This window comes from Vipera berus (assembly GCF_964194415.1).
Source record: "Vipera berus genome assembly, chromosome: 3".
NCBI lineage: Eukaryota > Metazoa > Chordata > Lepidosauria > Squamata > Viperidae > Vipera > Vipera berus.
In genome coordinates this window covers 28,959,563-28,982,590 of record NC_138204.1, presented here as the reverse complement: position 1 = coordinate 28,982,590, position 23,028 = coordinate 28,959,563, and the positions used below count along the sequence as shown (strand labels likewise).

General features: G+C 39.0%; 1 protein-coding gene across 1 annotated transcript in view; it reads right to left on the bottom strand.

The window, feature by feature from the left end:
- PTPRT (protein tyrosine phosphatase receptor type T) overlaps positions 1 to 23,028 on the bottom strand; it is a gene marked incomplete at both ends in the record, with an annotated part of 698,891 nt that overhangs the window by 1,281 nt on the left and 674,582 nt on the right. The window contains 5 exons of the mRNA XM_081322609.1: positions 741 to 876; positions 1,647 to 1,810; positions 3,542 to 3,667; positions 4,149 to 4,280; positions 7,477 to 7,650. Coding sequence (XP_081178735.1) covers positions 741 to 876; positions 1,647 to 1,810; positions 3,542 to 3,667; positions 4,149 to 4,280; positions 7,477 to 7,650 — 732 coding nt within the window. The remainder of the gene's footprint in view (positions 1 to 740; positions 877 to 1,646; positions 1,811 to 3,541; positions 3,668 to 4,148; positions 4,281 to 7,476; positions 7,651 to 23,028) is intronic.

Below are 23,028 nucleotides of genomic sequence, written 5' to 3'. Positions count from 1 at the left end.
AAAATTATAGACTAGTTCCAAATGGACCAGTTTTAGGCTAAGCTTCACCAATATACTGAAGCTCTCTTTCTGTCATCCCTCAGCTCTCTCATTATGTAAAATCTCAATAAGCAAACACATAAGTACCATCCTCAAAGATCTATGTGTCTGTGGGGCAATCTGTTTGCTGTGTGTGTACTTGCCCACAGATACAATTTATCTCACATCATTTTCTCTGTACTGGAGAGATAACATCATAGGTCACATGTAGAACACTGAAGGTTTCTATTTTGCACCCAGAGTTTGAAAAAAATTCTGAACAGAGTTTCACAGACTTTGAGTAAGTAGACTGGAAATCTTTCAAAGCTATTCTTAAAACAGTCACACCTTTCATTCAGGCTCACCTGGAAGAATGAAAAGCTTTATTGAATAACAGAGAAGTGCTCTGATTGTACAAGGTTAAAAAAAACCCTTCTTATGAATTATTGTCAAAGTGTGCAAAACCCTACCTTTCTTTAAGGGTTTTTTGAATACTGAATTAAATGGATTTTATTTTAATAGGTTTTATTAACTATGGATAGATGCTGTTTGCACACCTTTCAAAATTACTTTAAAAGAAGTGTTCCTTAGGAGTTTTCTAAGTACATAATGCAACTTCTACTATTATCTGAATAATACATCCAAAATAGGTGCTTAGAAACAAAAAGAGACTGGAATATTTTATTTCAAGAAACAAGAAGCAATCAATCTATTATACTTACCAATGTCTCCACCATGTTGGATTTGTTGTTTCGTAAGGTTTTCACTATGTGAAATACATCAATGATATTTTGCTGCTGGATCATTTCACACACACTACATATGGCACAGAAGGTGCCACTGCGGCCACCACCATTCCTAGCACAAGTAAGAGGTTTAGGAAATTACGTATGTTCATAATAGAAGAGTACTCCAAGGAGATCTAAGAGATCTACCCAAATGCAAGACTACCAATTACATGTAACAGCCATATATACAATTTACTTGCATGAATGTTTTTCATAAAAATAGTTCAATGACATTGAGATTCAGAACAGAAACAGTAGACATAGTAGCATTCTAATTTTTTCTTGTTGGGACACACAATGTAAGTTCTATCATATCATAATATATCATATCTCATCATATCAAGTATAAATGTGTGATATGTCTGGACCATATAATTAATAAGAACAGGTTATCAATATTTGGCATCCTTGGATAATTTTCACTTTCTTTTTTTCTGGCTGTACATTTTCCCCCAGCAGTATAGTATTCATACTGTACATGCTGGTTTAGCCATCATTCAACATTTCTCAGTGATCTAGAATAATGAGACTCATCCATCAGACATCACAACATAAATATTCTAGGACTTAAGAATGGAGAAGGGAGCAGCTTAGAATGACCATTGAACCAGAGTCATTGAGAGTAAGGCTTAATGATAACAAACAAACAACTTACTGATTTTTAGCTCTATAATACTATAATGCTGTATTAAGCAGACATTTGGATCTTCAGGTTTTCTTTAATTATGCGTATCAAACAGTACAGGGTAATCCACCAAAGTGACCATGTTTGCAATGCTTCTTCTTTACAGACAGGCAATCCAGACTTAATATAGAAAACAAGGATGCAGGAATGCTTACAGGCAATGAACCACAGTCCGACCATCTCGCCCATCATATTGCTCCTGCCACTTTTCCAACCGCCTGACCACTTTCAGGAGAGAGCGCTTAGAGGGAGGAGTGTCTCTATATGCTGGCCAGCCAATATACTGCAAGTGTTGAACAATACGGTACCCATCTTGTGGCTAAAGAAAAGAATGCAGATTGCATGAATCATGAAAAGGAAGGTATGGATGCTTCTATAGACCCACAGAAGATCATGTGTTGTATTCTAAAAACTTTGAAAGAAGATTTCTCATTCATTTTGGCTGCATGAATTGGGGAATATTTTCAGAAGTGTTTATCCCAGGTGGCCTTTTAATGAGCACACATACTAGAACATTCTTCAGTTATAACAGAAAAAATAAGGAAACACTTTTCCTGCTTCAGAGCGGAAACCAATGATGCCATGTTAAGAAAGCTTTTTTTAAGCATCATCTGGAAATATACCATGTAGACTTAGTTACTAGTAATGGAAGCTGTAAGTTCTCTCTTGAATGTGATGACCAAATTTGGGGACAATGTCAGCTCTAGAATAAAAAAATAAATTCTATTCTTTTAAAAATGGAAAGAAAAATCATTTTTAATTAACAGACAATAATGGTATTCAGTTAATTACTTCAAAAGATTGAATATCCAGGGCATATTTAGCATTGACACAACAATTATTTTCTAAAAGCATTATAAAGAAAATTGCAGCTGATAAATAGTCTGTCTCCTCTGTCTTCCTTTGCAGGCACAATTATACTTACAAGTGATAGGTTAAAGGGGATATTTTATACCATATCTGTTGTTAGAGAAATTGTTTCCATCGTCAATGCTTTGTAGCAGAGTAAAGAGTTAAGTTTGATATAAAGACAGGGTGATGAAAGAAGGACTACCAAATGGGAAATGATGAAACCGTGTTAGTCTTTCTCTTTTGTTTGTACAGGTAATCCTCAACTTATAACCGTTCGTTTAGCGATGGTTCAGATACTTGGCAACTGTTTCATATTTATCACCATTGCAGTGTCCCAGGGTCATGTGATCACTTTTTGTGACCTTCTGACAAGCAAAGTCAGTGGGGTAGCCAGATTCACTTAACAACCTGGTTAGTAACTTATCAACTACAGTGATAAGTTAACAACTGTGGCAAGAAATGTTGTAAAATGGGACAAAACTCACTTAAGAAATGTCTCACTTAACAATAGAAATTTTGGGTTCAATTGTGATCATAAGTGGAGGAATACCTGTATTAGCTGACTGCCCATATTAGAGGAAGCTATGAACAATAGCCAATTTATACTAAAATTTACAATTATATATTCTGGAATATATAATCCTAGATTGGGTATTTCTTTGATGTTTCTCATGCAAAACCTGGATTCATATCTGTTATCCTGTTCTAATCTATTACATGCTTCAAAAATTCAAGTTCAAGGATAAATAGAGAGTAGCTAGGACAGATAAGATATAGCTTATAAAAAAACAAGGCAGGAATTAGGAAATAAGCCCCACTTATAGAAATATTTGCCAATACTGCAAATTGTTGGGGCTCTAAAACTATACAAGCAAGATGATAAGCAAAGAGGAGAGATCATTCTAACATCTTGTAGAATGATAAAGAGTAAATTGACTAATAAAGAACAAACAGAATGGAACAAAAAACTATTTTGGCTTCATTTCCTATAACTGACCCCTTTCAATAACTATAACCTATCTGAAGTTCTATGTTCAAAAGAGACAGGCAGACAGGCCAAAGAACAGTAACAACATGATCATCCCACCTATATTATATCAAGACATCCTGATATAATATAATATTATATTATCACAAGGCATACTAATTAATAACTGGAGACTGAATATTGATAGAAAATTATTTGACTTCTATTTACCCTTGCCATGTTGCAGATCCGAAATATCCGATTAATAATATCCTCATCTATGTCAGCAGAGACAAATTCCACTTGGATTGGCCCATAACAGCAAGATGTCTTCTCTGGCCAGTACTGCATACAAAACTGATCATAACAAAAGGAAAACAAATATAAATCAGGATGGAAAAAAGGAGAAATGCAAAACACCAACTTTCATACAAAATCTTGTTGTTGCGAAGTCGTGTCTGACGCATCGTGACCCCATGGACAATGTTCCTCCAGGCCTTCCTGTCCTCTACCATCTTCTGGAGTCCATTTAAGCTCACACAAAATCTTAGCATGTTCATTTATATTAAAAGACACCTTGAACACACTCTGTATACAACATAAGATATTAATGACAAATACAAAGGAATTCATTCTCTTGATCCTCAGTCCCAGTTTTGCAAATTACTGTTCACCTTTCTATCTCACTAACCTAAATTCTTGTTTAATGATGGGAATTATTATCAGAGCTGACCAAACTAATCAAATTGATGCATTTATCCATTGTATTTAACATGGGTCCAATAGTAACTAAAAATGCTTGATCCATACATACTTATTTTGTAAACAATCCACCTACTTGAGCAGCATCCATTTCATTCAGCATCACAACAGAAGAACAGTTGTAATCAAATACAAGCCTCCAGAAATCAGCTCCAGTGTTGGGCAATGGATGCTGAGTAACTATAAAGGCAGCAGGTTGCTTGTGGCTCTAAAGGAAGAAAAAACAAAACAAAACAATGGGGGTAGAAGGATTCACATTACTGACAAAAACCTGTTATTGTTTATTGAGAAGCATATTATACTGGGGAGACTATGGTTAGGCAAACAGATTAACATAAACAGATTATACAAATCATACCTCATACTCTATTTTTGCCACCCCATTGTATATAAAACAGCCTGCATAATAAGGGTTTATTTCATTAGGGAAGAAGCATAGGAACAAGGATTATTCCGTTTGCATAACAATTAGAATAAATGACTTGACATGCCAGCTGGAAGCAAGACTTTTCCTAAGGAAATCAATAATGGGGAAGCTGGAATCTGATAAATTAAGCTGACACAACAAACTTCTGCTACCCTCAACCTAAACAACTATTTCTTCCTTTTTAAGGGCTTAGCCTCATACTACTGGTACCAAAAAAAAGCCTTTAAATCTCCAAAAGTTGGGATGTATCAATTTTTCAGACATATTTTCCCTTAGCATTGATCTTAGGTAGATGTTAAAGCTTAGGTGGGAAATCCACCTGGGAATTTCAGAGCTGCTGGCTAGATTGGAGAATAAAACAGAAACAAGAAGCAGAAGGCAAATGGAAAACTACTGCCATAATACTGTCAAGAAAACTGAATAGATGCACTCACAAGAGTTGAGTCAACTCAAACTCATATGTACATTTAATTTAGTTAATTGTCTTAGTGATTGATAGCACATTTATCACAAAGGGAGATGAGTCTGAATTTCAGATAATTTTATTTCTTAGATAGAAAATTACATTAATTGGTGGTCCTCACTGCTGCTGGGTTTATCTTACATGAATAATATTGGTTGTATCCAAACAGGATAGAAATTTCCACTGTCCCCATACATAAACAGGAGTTAAGGAAGATTGCCCAAATTATAGGCCCAAAAGTAGTATCAATACAGTGAGCAAATTTAAAATTCTTTAGCTAATTCTGAAACATTGCAATTAGAAAAAAATTGCCAACATTTCTTTTTTTATATAATAGTTAAGATTCTAGAAGTCCACTACTGATTGTCATTAATCTAGAGGCAAACATTTGGCTAACAAGGGCAGATCCTGCTATGTACATTGCCATCAGCATCTCTCAGATTTAAAAATCCTAAATTATGTCTGTGCTAGAATGTAAAAAAAAATGTTGGCATAAAAAGGAGATTACACATTTAAAGTATTATTGCATTTTGCTTAAATGATCCCTTCTGAACATTTGTAGAATAAACATGGATTAGGATTTGGGGTAAGCCTAAAAATTTCCATTTCCGTAAAGCAGTTAGCTAGTATTCTGAGAGATACCGGTACTTAAAAATAGTTCTGAGAGCCAAACAAATCAGGATCCATGCTGAGGTAGTGCCATCCACTTCTTATGAGACTCTTACAGTGGGTAACAGAAAATTCAAACCCTTGTTATTCTGCATTGTACACCTTGACAGCAAAGCTTGACAGAATGCAAAAACCATATTAAAAAGCAAATAAGCTAAGAATTGCTATGAAGAAAGAAACACCCAGAGATCAATGAGTATATTTTTTAAAAAATCCTAATTAACCAGGAACTTTCGTCATCCACATCAAGGTAACAAGAGTGGATAGAGGTATCAGAAATAATACTGCCCAGATCCTGAGCTTCTTCTCTCATGCAAGACTTAGATGTACAGGAGTAGAAGATTCCTCCTTGAAATCATCTCTGAAAGTCCTGCTTTCTAGAGTACACTGTCACCATACTAGTGAGGCAACGAAACAAGTTATCACTAGAGGGACACCAAGATACAGTCGTGTGCTCCAAAAGGTACATCCAACATTCCCTTTTCTATTCTCCAAGCAACTTCCAAGATAGGCTTCCATATGGACAGAGAACCTGCATTCTTTCTTCCATTTTCATATGTAATGGTATTTATCCTGCCTGGGGATGATTTTAAAGAAAAGAAGACTATGTTTTAAAATAATGTAATATTTTTGTTTATTTAAGGGACAGGTTAAGATTTGGAGATATAGCTATGTCTGGCTGATTGTTGTTGTTTTTTTAAGTTGTTTTTTACAGTTACAGATTTTATATCAATGAAATCATCGTGTTGGTGTGTCCTGAATATATGATACAACATATATGGCTACAGAGTTAGGCACTTATAAATGCAAGCCACATCTGTAATCAAGGTAGGTCAGAAAGAAGGCACGTAGCATGAGAAACACTTCAGCATTTACTGTGGAATTTGTTTCTCTGTGGAATATTTGTAAAGATAAACAAAAACAAAAACACCCCCAACAGTTTTATTGCTGGCAGCTGCTCAAAGTTAGACACAGAAGATTTGTTTAAAAAAAACAGCTTTTGCTTAGTGAAGCAGTAAAGGCCCTGTGCACTCAACGGCTAAATAACAGATGCATACATAGTTGCTATCACAATGCCTATGAGTCACTGTGACAAGATTACATACTGCAGCTGAAGGTATTTATTTATTTAAATTGTGAAACATGTGAACCTTATATTTTATAGCAAAAGTGCTCACTTGTAATTAACTGAGTGTATGTTAAATAACAAAGAAGAAAAAAAAGGAAAAATGTGGGATTACATTTTGGATTTATTTCTTTCAAAGTCAGATTCAAAGATTTATACTGTAACAATTGTAACACAAACAGATGACTACAGATACTGAATCTAGAGTAAATATATATTATACAAAAAAATACATATCAGGGTCATACCCCACCCCTTATGATGTGTCATTTTGTAATTAACTTATGGGAGATATCCTTCCCATATCATGCTCTTAAAAGTGATCATTCATAGAATGAAAGGAATATTACACTGAAACAGATCATTATCAGCTAAAATTGATAGAATCTGATTGTTTTCATTTGAATTCATTTTTACATATGCAGTCCTAAAGTCAATCCTTATCCAATTTCCAAATTTTCACTTTGAAAAAAGCTTGATAATTCTTTCATATTTTATTTTGTAATTTTGATCTCAAATTGCCTTCCAGCAATGGCAATCACTCTTTGTCAGCCCAACTGATCCAACAGGATAAAAGTGATGCAATGTATTTATACCTTTTTCAGTTCTTTGGAAGAAGCAGGGATACAAATGTGATAGAAAGATAATAGTGCTCCAAGTTATTCACTTTTATTTTGTTTCACTTTAAAAAAAACAAAAAAACCAAGAGCTTTACTTACATCCATGAGTGCAGCATTAATATAGTTGCTTGATTCTCCATCAACAGAAATAAGAAAGGGGAGGCACCGATCCAAAGGCAGTACATCCATGCAGCGATTCTTATCATGATTCCTTGGCAAAAGTCCAATGCTGCAATCTTCTGGACGTACTCGAGGAGTAACAATATTAAGGGTCTGTATTTGGAGCAAAATCAGGGATTGATTAATATTAAACTTGCTAAAGATGTGACTTTATGTCCTACTCGTCTTGTCCACTCACCTAGTGTTTGCTGAAAATGTTGCCCGAGAAGGAGTCCCAATTAGAATCAACTAGGTCTGGAGCCCCAATACAATGGATTTTCTTCCCATTATGATCTTTGTCCTCTCTGATCACTTAAAATAATAATTTAGAAACTTATTCTTATAAGCTAGCTGTCAATGCTGCAAACACTGACATGATTTTGCACTAACGATATAAGAGACAGCCTGTTATTTGAATTGCTTCATTTGGGAGGGAGGAATCACCCGGAAGTTGTGATAAGATTGCAAAAAGTTGCGTACAGAATAGGAAGTGAACCCTCATATGTAAAACTAATTGGATAATGTGATTTATGACATGTAGATAAGGGCAGGGATTGCATGTGTGTATGATGGGTTTGGGGGAGAAGATTTCAGATTCTGGCATTCCTCCATGAGTGGTGATGTTACGTCTCATTACTAAGATTTTTTAGATAAATAATATGCCTGCAATCTGTTTGATTTGTCTTATTCATCGGAACCATGACACTAGCATTTTCTTCCTGAATTATATGTGTTATCAGGTATCAATGGTTGTTTTAACAATGTGACATAAGGTTTTATTGTTATTTATTTTTGTTCCTATTAAATAATATTTGTATTATTACTGAGTTGTGGTAGTGCAGTGGTTAGAATGCAGTATTGAAGGCTAACTCTGCCAACTGCCAGAAGTTTGATCCTGATCGGCTTAAGGTTGATTTAGTTTCCATTCTTCTGAGGTTGGTAAAATGAGGGCCCAGATTGTTGGGGGCAATATGCTGACTCTGTAAACCACTTCAAGAGCTGTAAAGCACTGTGAAGCAGTATATAAGTCTATCTGCTTTTGCTACTACCACTTAAAGTTGTATATTGCATCAGGCCATCTTTTCTGAAAATATATGGGTTCAAATATGAAAACAAATACTGTATTCTTTTCAATAAGAGCCTTGGAGGAGCAGTGGGCTAATGCCTCCTTAAGTAACACCAGATGCCTGCAATTAGTGCAGGTTCGCATCCCACCAGGCTCAAGGTTGACTCAGCCTTCCATCCTTCCGAGGTGGGTAAAATGAGGACCCAGATTGTTGGGGGCAATAAGCTGACTTTGTAATAATGCCACTTGGGGGGGGCGAAAGCCCTAATAAGCAGGCATATACATAGAATGAAGGCTATTGCTAAGCACATTGATTTGTGCTTAGATTGTAAGCCGCCCTGAGTCTTCGGAGAAGGGCGGGATATAAATGGGATTAAAAAAAATAGTAGGTAGACTAAATTTTGAAGTCCTTTCAAAAGATAAGTTTACAAAACCTGCCGTACAGGTCTATAGGAAAGAGGGAATCCAGAACTTTTCTAGTGGCTGATGATTTCAATAATGAAAACTGGAACTACAAATACAGATTTTTGAATAATGTTCTTTGCAGACAACACAAGTTGTTAAATAATATGGTCAAGAAAATTGCATCTAGTATATAACATCAAACTATCAGTTTTGATCATCTAAGGATTCTTTCTTCTGGCCACGGTAAAATTCTTACCTCCAATCTTCAAGTGGCAGAAAGTATGCCCTTTTCTGCCTCAGTAACAAGGCTAGGGAGTTGTACTACCCTACAGATTTATTACATGACAAGTTAAGAAAAGTGATTTGCTTTGTTTCTACACCTTCCAAATGTCACCAGCTATCAGGGAAAAAAAGCATTCATTAATCACTCTCCCTAACCTGGGCAGGGGCTAGAAGACTTAAGAATGTTATGTGATATGAGAGATTTGAAGTCAAGATTTCCTATGCTATTTCTCATATATATATATATGGAAACTAGGTGCTGGGAAAGTTTTGTTGGGTGGCCATTCTTTCTCTTTTTCTGAATTCTGGATTCCTGCAATATCTGCAAGCAAACAATCAAGCTCAGACAGCCCCAAGACATATATCTCTACTCCCAGTCCCCAACAGCTGATTCATACTTCTCCCAGGATGAATGATAAAGGATCATAAGTAGAGTTGTAATATGGGATTGATATGCCTCTAAAGAATTCCAACTAGGAACATTATTTTATAGTCCTGGATCTCAGGTCTTGCATCCCTCTTATGGCCATTCTATGCTTGTTCTTTCATTTCAGCTTGTCCTCCCCTGTGGGTGAAATGTACCAGGACAGCTCACAGAGGTAACTGGACCAGCCTTTTCTTTGCAAATTGCAGCCAAGTGTCAGATTGGCTTTGATGTGCTCTTGGTAATCCCATCCCAGCAAGTAAAGGTCAATGACAATTCCCAGGGATGGAGATTTCCCCTTTCATGGAAACAATTTACTCAATCCTTTGTGGGAAGAAATCAGCAGATCTGAGCTTACCCTAAACTGGATGAGTTTTTAGAGTTATAAAAAAGATGAGTTCAGATGAATTGGACTCATCCAGCCAGATATCTTAGGGCTCAGGTAGATTAATAAAAACCTATTGATGCAGCTACTTCCATAGCTGCAAAACAGCCAATTGGTAGCAGTGACATGATTTTTTTTGGCTCACAATTATTTTTATCAGTATGGCATTTCACTTCTACATGTTGTGTAGGCCTGGATTAAAGCAAAGTCTTTTAATGAATAAGTATGTGACTATGATATTTTATATCCTATTGATCCATTAATATGATGTTTACAGGAATGCATGTCAAAATGATGTTGACAGGAATGCATGTCAAATTAGATTGTAGATTCTGGCTATGGGCTTTTCTCTGCAGCTGAGATGAAATAGTAGCCATTCATCCTTATGTCAGTAGAAAATCCTATAGTAACAACATTTGTTAGTTCTATTCAAGTCCTTATCCTAATTCTGCTGCTTCTGGTGGTATCTTATGATGCCTTTGAAGGGCATGCTAAGTAATGTGATTGGCAGTTTTCTCCAGGTTTTCTTCTTTTCTCTTGCTGGAATTTGCTGACAATAACCCTTTAAGGAAGGCCAAGCCAGGAAATGGACTCCTCAAGAATGGTAAGAATTTTATTGATACAGGCTATAACAAAACATACTGAAAGCTCATCTGCACTTTCACTTCCCTCTTTGAGTTTCAAGTATTTTCTTCACTTCCCAGTCTTCAAACCTAATTTCTGTTTCCACATAGTCTCTGCAAGGCCATCTCTGTGGCTTTCCACACCTCCAAGAATACATTCATCAGTATAATGCAATGTATAACACAATATGTCAAGAGAATAGTGTCTGATGACTTGAAGCTCCTGAGCCTTTTCTTTGATAAAGAAGGGACCTGAGAAGAGCACAGGTTTACAAACTCAATCACATGCAATCTATGTGCAAATGTATACAAATATGGTAAATGAGCTTGACTTTGGCACTGTTATACAATTGCACAAGTCCACTTTATGTGGCAGCAGAAGCAGTAGAAGCTCTCATGGCTGTTTCTGCACTCAGAGTAAAATCACATGAATGAAAAATCAGAACCCTCCACTAATTTGCAAAAGTGGGAGATCTATTTTCTATGCTTCTGCAATGTCAAGAATCAGAATAGTAACTGAGGTGGGAGTCTGGGAATTAAAGAAGGCATGCCTGTATCAGCCTGAAATGTCTAATATGTGTCCAGCTAAATCCAAACTCTACAAGTCACCCAGCATGAGCAGTGACATGTCAGATTTTTTACATCATGCAACTGCCACGTGTTGCAACTGCATTTCAGGGGGAAAATACTTCCATTATGAGTATAGTTAAGGACAACTTAAGCCTGACTCACCATTGGCTGGGGAGAAGATGAAGACAACTTCATGGCCACATGGTAGAAAAAGATGTTGCCATCTTTATACAGTAGTTAAATACAACTGACAATCTGTATCTGTTTCAGCTGAAAAATGAGTGCATTTGGTGCCTTCAATAATTCTTAACTTGTCATATAATCTTTCATTTATGAAATTCTACAGCCATTAATAGATTAATGTCCCCCACATATCATGAAATTTATCAGCCTAGCACTATATTGAGTAGCATTCATTTAGTCTTTTATCTAGAGAAATGAGGATAATCCAAATGTTGAAACCAGAAAGCGACTTCATCTTGACAAAACATGTGATATTTAAATCTACGATCTCAACAAGAACTGATGCACCTTATAACCAGATTTAAGTCCCCCCCCCTGCTCTTGAAAGCTTTTATGCTAGAATACATACCATTAAATCCTTTTGATGGAGCCCCATCAAATGTATAACCTTAAATCCCTTGTAATTATATTTCCTCTGCCAGGATGCATATGGTAAGCTACATCATGCAATTGGGTAGATTGTTGGCCTCTTAATGATTCAGCAATAGCTCCTTCTCACTAATTTGATAAATCAACATTCATCAGGCCTGCAGTCCTAAATTGTTCCGTTAGCTATAACTATAAGCAAACCTGTGCCTATTAGTGCTACTGTAAGTCTCTTAATTTTCATGGTCATTCACTTAATGTTGTGCCAGTTACTGTTATGACCCCAAGTGTCATGGGCATGTCATAGGGTTGTTATAAAGAAATGATTTCAGGTATAAAAGATTGGAACTAAGGAGGGCTTGGGGCCAATGGGTCACAAGCTGTCATATGTGACTGCTTGTATGGTTGGCCCTCATTTCAATGGGATATTGAATGTAAGTATTAAATGTATGTTCTAAATTCTAATAAAACCTCTGGATCCTAAAAGTGAGATTTTTGTGGTGTGACTGTCTCTTGTTTCTCTTTAACAAGTTTTTTGCTGACAATGTGCACAAGAAATTTTTAAGGAATCAGCATCTAAATATTTTAGACAGCTTCTGCATAGAAACAATCAAATCTATGGCAAACTGTGTTGTCTAAAAGGACAGTATGTACACAAATATGGTACATACATTACAAAAATAGAACATGACTCACAATGAAGATTGTGAATGAAAAATATGTTTAAAAATGGTGATAGACTGAGTAATTCAGAAGACTTACAGATCTCCAGATGGTTTGAGCTTAGTGATGGGTGATTTCTGCTGAACTCAATCTGAAATGCTATTTAACAAATCAAACTCTTTCTAAAACTTCATTATTAATTATCCAAATAATTAATGTGATAACATAAGCAAAGCCAAACAATTTGGTGGCAATATATTTTGTTTACTGCCACAAGTGACATTGTTGAATTGTTATAAAACAGGGGTGTCAAACTGATGGCCCATGGGCCGGATGCGTCAAGCACAGGCCACACCCACCCTGGCTCCGCAAAGGCAAAAAACGTCATGATATGTCATAATATGTCACATGACATGATCAAGTTTGACACCCATGTTATAGAACTTGAATAGATTGCAAAATTTACACTAAATCTAAATGCTGCCTTAGTGCCTTGAGAGTATTTTGCCAAGAGGGAATAGGGAGTTAAGAGTGTAAACATTTGTAATGTAGTGCTGAATCCAAGTGTAAAGCCAAACCACCAAGCCTGCCCCTACTCTACAGGAAGAGAAGTTATTTTTTTTTTAAAAAACCCATAAAAACAAAAAAATAAAAATAAAAATTTAACTGGGATTACTGACCCTCTAACAATTTTACTAACTATTCATCTAGGCTCCAAATCACCTATGCTTACTCCAGTCTCAGAAACAATCTCCACCCCACCCTGAAAAAACCCCAATCACAATCAACCAGAACATAACAAAGGACCACATGTAATCCCAGTTAGGCAAGAGTGTCCCAGAATCTCTTGCGGCTGATGATATCTGCACATCACAAGTCTTTGCAGTCACGTTGGAGCAGATGAAGCCATCTTGGCATCAATATCAGCCTTCTTGCACAACAGGTGCAATGGGAATTCAATTTATTGTCTTCCTCATGCAAAGTGAACACTATGTCCCTGCGACCAGATAGTTTTCCTATCAATCAAATTCACAAAGAATTTAGCCAGCTATTAGTCACTAAACTATATTAATAAGCTATAACCCAATAATATTTCTGATATAAAAATTATTCCACATAGTGCAGGAATTTTTGCTTGGTCAAGCTAGCTTCTCCTTGCCACTTTCTTCTTTTCTCCAAAGAAAGGCACACACTGGCTCTCTACGCTGTGAAGCAGGGACAATGAGATTGCTGCTTTCCTTTCTTATCTTTTCTAGTCTCTAACAGCATAACTGTGCTCGTGCTAACAATGCAATTGACCTGACTGCCCTACCTAATAAGGCAGTTAACCCTCTGGTCTTGCTAGCCACATAACTGGCTTTCCATTTACCATTGATCAATTTCCCACATTCAGCTTAGGGAGCAAGTAATAATGCTTGTTCCAAAGACTTTTTTTTACCAGCGTGAATGCTGAAATACCCACCTGGTGATTAATCATTCTGGCACCATTTATTAATACTAGATAAAAGGGGAGTGTCCAGGTCCATAAATACATGTACTAAAGGCTCCTAAGCACAAACACAAATGATTTTGAGTAGCCTCTCCTGCCATTGGTGCATCCAAGCTCCCCTTACTAAGTACATTGCTTTTACTGACATTATTTCTATTAACAAAGCTTTATCTAACATTTGGCATTAATTCTTTCTTTGGAATCTTAACTGTGGTGGCCACTGCCCACAATACCTTCCTTAGGCACTGGGTTGTTGATCTATACTTACTTATACTGATGAAACCTGAAACAGATTCTCACAAGCAACCATGATGCTCATCAAGGGGATCATGCCTTGCAATAAATCAGATGTCCTACATTTACACCAACAGTGTTATCACAGGCCCTAACAGCTTTACACCCAAGAGTAGTGGCATATTCATGCCACATGCTCATTCTTTAATTAGATAAATGCTGTTATCTGTCAGCAATTCTCCTCTTATTCCATGTTGGACAACTAGGCCAGAATTTATGCAAAACAATTAATAGACATAAGTTTAATATCAGGAATCAAAACAAGGACAAAGTAATATTGATGCATTTTAATTTCCCAAGAAACCTGATTATAGATCTCAAGGTAGCTGTTTTGGAACAATAAAACTATATCAGCACTATAGAGTGAGAGACTGCACAACTCACATACATCAAAAATTTTCAAGGTATTTCAAAAAGTCTTAATAAACACCTTTTAAAAATAAATTACAAGTGCCAATTGTAATCTATCTTGCATAGATAGATTACTTAACCAGCTTTCTTGCACCACCTTGCCTCATCCCAGTTTAAATTCTATGTCAGTTGAACAGCTCTATGAATTAGGTGAGCTACAATTCATCAAGGTTTATGCTTTTTAACAAAATGTGTTATTCTAAAGAAGTGCTAATAGATTCTGTTAAATAGCGGGTTTTTTGGTGCAGGAATGATGTCGTGAAGCTGAGTACAGGATAACTCATCGTTTATTATTTGCTGGAACTGTACTGAGGCAAATGCTGCAACTAGCCGCAATATATAGTCTAGCCCCTAGGTGGCAGCCAATAGGTTTGAATCAACCATTGCTGCCTGGGGATAGCCAGTTGCAGCACTGGAGATTGGTAGTCTGGGTTGCTGGAAAGCCGTTAGCTGCTCCAGCAACCCACGTGGTGTATCACAAGTACATAACACCCTTCCCCTCTTAGATCAGACTATGACAACAACAATTAGTCTCAATAGTAGTTAAGACTCATTCAAACACACACAAAGTAAAGTGATAATAATAAAAATAATAAAAACAATGTGGATTACAATGAGATTAAACATGTCTCAATGATCAGGCTTCCATTTGCAGTTCCACATGGCACTAGTTTCTGTAGTCTAGTGACAACAGGTCTTAAAACAATATATAGCTCTTTATTTTACAACATAATCTGCAAGGTATGAAGGAGGCTTGTGTGCCCTAGAGGAATGTTTCGGAGTTCCCATCACTTTGTGGTCTACCAGCTTACTCAGTGGGCTGGGTAGATTTGTGTCCCTTTGTGCTCCTGAGTCAAGGGGATTCGATGCACTCTGGCTGGTCTCACCATGTTGGCCCACCCCAGAGTCAGTCTGTTTGGCAGTAGGCACAGCGGTTGCTGAAGTTCGGTTGGCTCGCTTCGTCAGGGGGTCCATGTTGCACTCCTGAGCTCCCCAGTTCTCCCTCTGGTTCCATCTCAGTTAAGAAGGAAAAGTCCTGGTAGTCCATGTGAGGGCTGGCTTGGCTGCAAGTTTGAGGACCTTGGGAGGGACTTATGACACAGTCTTCACTTAGTGGCCATTCTGGAAACCTTTTCCTGAGCTGATCAATGTGTCTTCTGACAACTCGCCCTCCCTCCAACCCCACTTCATAAGATAGGGGTCCGGATGCCTTGGTGATTTGACCAGGAACCCACAGATTCCCCTGACCATAGTTCCTGGCCCAAACCCAATCGCCCATGTGCAGCCCCCTTGGGGGTTTTGGTCAAGAGGCTTCTGCTGCCACTCTGTCTGGATGCAACCTGTCCAGTTTAGTAATCAAATGCCTCCCGCAACATAGTTCTGCAGGACTTTTACCTGTGGCAGTGCAGGGCGTAGAATGCTGGCAGAATAAAAAAATCTGCCAATCTGTGATTCCAGTCACCTGTGACAACGCGCTTGAGTGCCTCCTTCATTGTCCTCCCCATGCGTTCGGCTTGACCATTAGAAGATGGATGAAAAGGCGCAGACGTTGCATGTCTGATGAGATTAGCTCTGAGGAAAGCCTGAAATTCAGAAGCAGTGAATTGGGCCCCATTGTCTGAAACTAAGACATCAGGCAACCCATGTGTGACAAAGAGTTTTGGATGGTCCTAGCAGTAGTCATGTTAGGAACTGGGATTACCTCCAGCCATTTTGAGTGGCTATCCACGAGTATCAGGAAGACCTGTCCCTGAAAGGGCCCAGCGTAGTCTATGTGAACCCTAGACCAGGGAGTGTGCATTTCCTCCCACCTGTGAACTGGAGCCTGTGGCATTTCAGGCCTAGATTTCTGGCATGTATAACAACCATGGACTTGACCCTCAATGTTCTTATCAAGGCCCAGCCACCAGAGGTAGCTTCTAACTAAAGCTTTCATTCTGACAATGCCTGGATGGCCTTCATGTAACGATTGTAAAACCCTGTCTCTTAGGGAAGTGGGGATTATGACTCTGTTCCCCCATAAAATGCACCCTTTATGTGCAGTTAACTCATGCCTCCTGACAAAATAGCTTTGAAATTCTGAGCCTGGACTTTTTTCCAACCAGCCCGTGTATACCCATGACAACACTCTACTAAGTATTTTATCTGTGGCAGTTTTAGCAGCAATGTCCCCTGGATGGAGGGGAAACTCAGGTATGTCCTGTTTGGACAATATTCTAGCAGCAGGAGCTGGATCTGGATGCATTAGTGGCAGTGGTAGTCTGCTGAGGCCATCAGCATGGCCCATTTCCTTGCCTGGTTTGTGAATTAATTTAAAATTGTGTGCAGATAGGAAAATAGACCATCTCAACATTCTTGGAGATAGTATGTGGGGGGTTTGTTTGTCTGTTGTGAACAGTCCTGACAGAGGTTTGTGGTCAGTGTAGACTGTGAAATCCCTGCCATATAAATAATCATGGAATTTTTTTATTCCAGCAACGATGGCCAGGGCCTCTTTGTCAATCTGAGCATAGTTGCGCTCAGCAGAGGACAAAGTCCTTGAGTTAAAATGCTATAGGGACCTGTTTCCCATTTTTTCCTATGTGGCTTAAAACTGCCCCCACCCTATAGGGAGATGCATCACATGCAAGACATACAGGTTTAGACTCTATGTAATGAGTTACAGTGGACTTTTCTGACAGAAGTGCTTTTAAGTCCTGGAAACTTTTTCCGTGTAAGTTAGTCCATTTCCAAGGAGCTTTTTTGTCTAGAGGTCTGTGGAGGGGCTCTGCTATTGCTGCCTTATGAGGTAGAAATGTGTGATAGAAATTTAGGAGACCCAAGAATACTTGTAGCTCTCCTTTTGATTTGGGCCTAGAAGCCATTTTAATGGCCTTCACTTTAGAATCAGCGGGGTGAATGCCGTTAGCATCAATGTGGAAACCCAAGAATTCTGTTGAAGAAATGCCAATACTATACTTGTTCTTTTTTAATTTGAGGCCTGCTTCGCGAAGCCTCTGCAAAAAAGCCCTGAGCCTTCTGGCCAACACTTCTGGGGATTCCCCTGCAATAAGAACATCATCAAAATAAGGTCAGACACCCTGAATACCCTTAAGTGTATGTTCCATGATCCTATGGAAAATACCCGGTGCAACACTGACTCCAAACTGTAAATGTTTAACCTTGAATGCCCCTCTGTGAGTCACAATTGTTTGAGCCGCAGCTGTGGCCTCATCAACCAGCAATTGCTGATAGGCCTGTGCTAAATCAAGTTTAGCAAAAATAGTCCCCACTTGCAAGGAGGCTAAAATATGATTGACCACTGGGACTGGGTAAGCATGTTGCTTGAGAGCCTTATTTAATGTGCATTTATAGTCAGCACAAATGCGAATTTCCCCGTTGGCTTTAAGTGGAGTGACAATAGGAGTTTCCCACTCCCCCCCCCCATCAACAGGCTGTAACACGCCCTGTTCTACAAGCTTATCAATTTCGGAATCAGTTTTATGTTTTAGAGCAAAGGGGACCCTGTGAGGCTTAACCATGATTGGGACTACGTTGGGATCTAACTTAAATGAGATAGGTGGGCCTGTGTATGTCCCTAGGGTTGAATCAAAAGCATCCATGTATTCCTCGCACCCTGACATGAGGTCTGCCATTTTTGTCCGGTTTATGCCAGTAATCTGAATACCTAAGGCATCAAACTAATCAAGTCCAATGAGGCTCGTTCTCTGGCCCCCTACTACTATTACATCCAGGTGCCCCCCAAACCCTTTAAACTTTACCAACAAAGTGGCTTCTCCCTTAACTTTAACGTGAGCATTTTGAAAATCTGTTAAAATGATATCTGAGGGTCTTAGCTTGGCCCAGTTGTTACTGTGCCTACACACGAAGTTAAAAGTGTCTTGAGAAATGATGGAGACTGCAGAGCCAGAGTCTAATTCCATCTTACATGGAACTCCTTGTAGCTCTACCAAGAGCTTAAGTTTGGGTATGAGGGGGCGTTGAGCCCCGGTGCGGCATACGCTTCTACGGCTCCTGAAGAATCCCACACTAACTGGACCCTGGGCCCCAGTACCTCTCCTAGTCAGTTCTTCTGACTGGTGTTTGGGTGGCTGGTCTCTCTGGTAGGCTTTGCAAACCACCACAATGTAGCTTGTCCTTCCGTGGCCAAACGAAATCTGCAATTGGCGCCAAGATGGTTGCCACCACACCACTTACATCTCGGTAAGAGAATGTTGTGATTCAGGGTCAGCCTGTGGTTTTGGCAGTTGGGTCGGACGATTCAGAGGAGGAGGAGGGGGTGTTGGAGAGCTTGCTGAGGATAGCCTTGAGGCTTCGCAGAGCCCTCAGCCAGGCCCCTCCCATCTGGTTATGACGCAGACCCAGCTGTGTGAGCCTGACAGCGTGGATGAAGATGACCCACAGCTGGCCCTGTTCAAGGACGCCCGACGCAGGAGGCAGTCAAGCAGGAGTAAACAGAGGAAGGCAATGGGGCACCTCGGAAGGAGGCAGAGAGAAGCCACGCCTTGAACTGTTTAAAAGGGGAATGTGTGGGAGGGCTGGTTTGCTGAAGGCAACCGTTTGAATAGCTCCTGTTTCATGGTTCGTGTTTTGTTTTGCTCTGTTTGCTTTTGTGTCCATAAATTTGGCAGGCTTAGTTCCAGCCTCTTGCCTTCTTGTAAAGGGGTTGTCCCTGCCTTTTCTGCAGGGCCGGTAGTAGACTGGTACAGAACAGAGAACTGCCTTGTAACTGTCTTCTTTCTGGTGGCTGTTGTTGTGTTGCGCGTTGGGTTGCTTTTGGAGTCGGTTGATTTCAGGTTCTTCTTCCTCTGATGATTCTCTGGTGCATTTGGCAACCTCAAGATGGACCGATTCTTCAACTTTTGAAGATTTGGCGGGCTCAACTGTCTGCATTGCACCCCCGTGGCTTTGTTGGCCATCACCTCATCCTGTGCTTCCGAAAACATTAAATTAGGCCTAGCAAATAGTCTCTGGTGACGCATTCTGTCCTGTAGGCTGCAGATAAGCTGGTTTCTTAGTCATTCTTCTAAATTTGAGAATTTGCATAAGCGTGTGGCCTGTCTTAGGCCCGCTATGAACTCCGAAGCTGTCTCCCTGGGTAGCTGCACTCTTTGGTCGAACTTGAACCATCAAGCCATCTCAGACATCTTGGGCTGGAAGTGCCCGGTTAGCTTCTGTTTTAGATCTGTGTAGGAGACCGCCTCGATTGGTGTCGGCATGAAAAGATTCTCAGCCAAATCAAAGGTTGCTGGGCCGCACACGCAAAGTAGTGTTGTGGCCTTCAGTCCTTCTTCCACAATCTGATTGGCTCTGAGATAGTTTTCTACTTGCGAAAGATAAGATGGCCATTCCTCCGGGTGTTTCACGTCGAATTCTCTTAGTTTGCCGACCTTCAGCATTCTTCTTTCAGGTTCCTGCAATCATCCAGATCCTGCTTTTAGACTCAGGGAATGAGTCCACTGAGCACGAGGCCGCTAGTGTAGCTTGCTAGCCAGGCCGGGGGGGGGGGAAATGCCTCTTCCCTCCAGTGTGTGCTGCCTTTCCCTCATGGACTTCAGCTCTTTAATCAGTGAAGCAGGATCCCACTTTGTTGCCATTGTTAAATAGCGGGTTCTTTGGTGCAGGAATGATGACGTGAAGCTGAGTACAGGATAACTCATTGTTTATTATTTGCTGGAACTGTACTGAGGTAAATGCTGCAACCAGCCACAATATATAGTCTAGCCCCTAGGCGGCAGCCAATAGGTTTGAATCAACCATTGCCACCTGGGAATAGCCAATTGCAGCACTGGAGACTGGTAGTCTGGGTTGCTGGAGAGCCGTTAGCTGCTCCAGCAACCCACGTGGTTTATCACAAGAGCCCAGTACATAACAGATTCTTGCTGATTTTTGGTGAGATTAACATAGCTCTCCTCCTATAATGATTAATAACTATGAGCGAATAAAATGTCCTCCCTTCTGATTTTAAAGATTCCAGACTTGGACAACTATACTGATTTAATAGCATGCTCAAGTTTTAACTGTGGCAATTCCAATGCCTGCTGACTGTGAAATCCATCACTTGCAAAAAATAAGCATTCAGTGCAAGAATATGCTGCTGAGTTTCAGTTGTTAGTTCAGCATGTGGGCTGGAATGCTTAACTGACCAATTCAGGGAGGGACTGTCAAAAGAAATACAAGACAAACCCATTTGTCAATGCACTGCAGAGAATATGGCAGTTTTTAATTTGTTTGGGCATCAGCTAAGGATTTGATGCAATTCTGTAGAATAGTCAGGAAGGAAAGTTGTGACTGTTCTGTGTCTCTGACTTCTCATCATACTTGTGAGATTTTAGAAGCTGAATCAATGCATCTGGGAATAAACATATTTGCCAAAAACAGGTTAGGTTCACACACAAAAAATCAATGTCTTTATTGTGAAGGACCTGGTTACTTCACACAGTAAATTCCCCACCAAGACACTGCCTTGTATTGAAGACTTACAGCTACAGGGGCTGAACCATCTACACCAGAGGTGTCAAACTTGCAACATCACATGATGCATCGCAATGTATCGTGACTTTTTTTCCGTTGCCGGCAATGAGGTGGGTGGGGTTTCAGTATGATGCATCCGACCCATGGGCTGGCAGTTTGACACCCCTGATCTACACTCACTTTCCTTCAGCAAATGCATCCTTGTATCTTACCGGCTAAATAAAAAAACCATTGCACATTCAATTTTATTCCTTGAATATAAATTCTCACAAAACACCACTACTCAGTCAAATACATAGTTAGCTTGTCTAAATGTTTTATAGTGAAAACTTACAGAAAGGCAATGCTCTGATTTTGTGTCAAGAGGAAACATGGTTCTCCATGTCTAGTCCACAATCACTGGCTTTTGAACTTTACAACCATCATAGATTGCATTATGAACTCTTATTTCTGGTATAGAAGAATATTTCTTTACCAAACTAAACCTCTTTCTAAACTGATTTTTAGGACAGGGTCATGAATAACTGTCCTTGATTCTTGTTATGAGAAACTTGATTATGCAGGTAGGCTCTACAGATTGGTTAATAACCTATTGAATTATTTCTTGCATTCCCTCCCCCCTCCCATCTGTATTGGAAACAGTTAATTCAGGGAGCAAGAATCGAATTGATCTTCTGTGCTTGGAGGAAAATTGAAGACACATTTCAGTGAGTACCCTACTTTTAAATGAGACCATATAGAAGCAATTGAAAGTGATAATTCTTGTCCACTTCTTTCTGTTTTTTCTATGAGGGCTGGAAGCATGTTTTTGTTGTGAAGAAGGGGCAGCCTATATCTCTTTACTCTTCTGATAACATTTCTATTAGTATAAGCAGATATAAGCTCTTTAACAGTATGAATCACATTATCCATAATTTTTTATTCTTGACTATATATCTATATATAAACTATACTGTGCTAATTTATTCTGTGGATCTTGGCTAAAGTATACCTTTTGGGGGCTATCATATTTCTATGAAAAGAATTTAGATGGATCTTGCTATGGTAGAATCCATACTGCCTTAAAGCCCCAAACATTCATTATACTTCTGGGCTTTTAATCATAATAAACATTACAAGAACTTTTGTATCATATCACATTTTTCAGAATTTTGCCAAATTTATAATACATTCATTCCTAAATTGTTGCCATATCCACATTACTGAATCATCTTATCAAGAAATCTCCTTTAAAGTGAGATTTTAATGTCCAATAAAGCTTTCTTCAACTCAAACAACATTTATTTTGTAGCCCATGTTCCCTTGTACACCACCTAATTGTATTTGCTGATGATTTTGATTTCCATCTGGAAGCTTCTACAATCTGCTCCAAAATCTGAGGACAACTTCCTTGGAAATCTGCTTCCAGGCAAACTTCTTCCTGCCAAAAATAACTACAATAATTTTAACAAGAGGCTTTTGGCCATCAATGGAACTTTTGTAGCATTGGATCCATCTCCTTAAACATATGGAATACCTAACAGATGTCTGCTCTGACTACAAGAAGCTTCTGACGGGTGTTTTTTCCCATTATTATTTTCTTACATTCTTAATCCCTTCCTACTGTCCAATGTTAGAAGAATGGAGGAGGAGAGAAAAATGAAAGGCAGTAAATATTATTTGCTTCTGTCAAAGAAGTAAGCAAAACACTATTGCTTCCACCCTGCCCACAATTAGGAGGAGAAATGGGGAAAAAACCCGACACCTGCAGACTAATGGAGGTGAAGGAAAACATACCAAAAGGTGATAGAAGCTGTG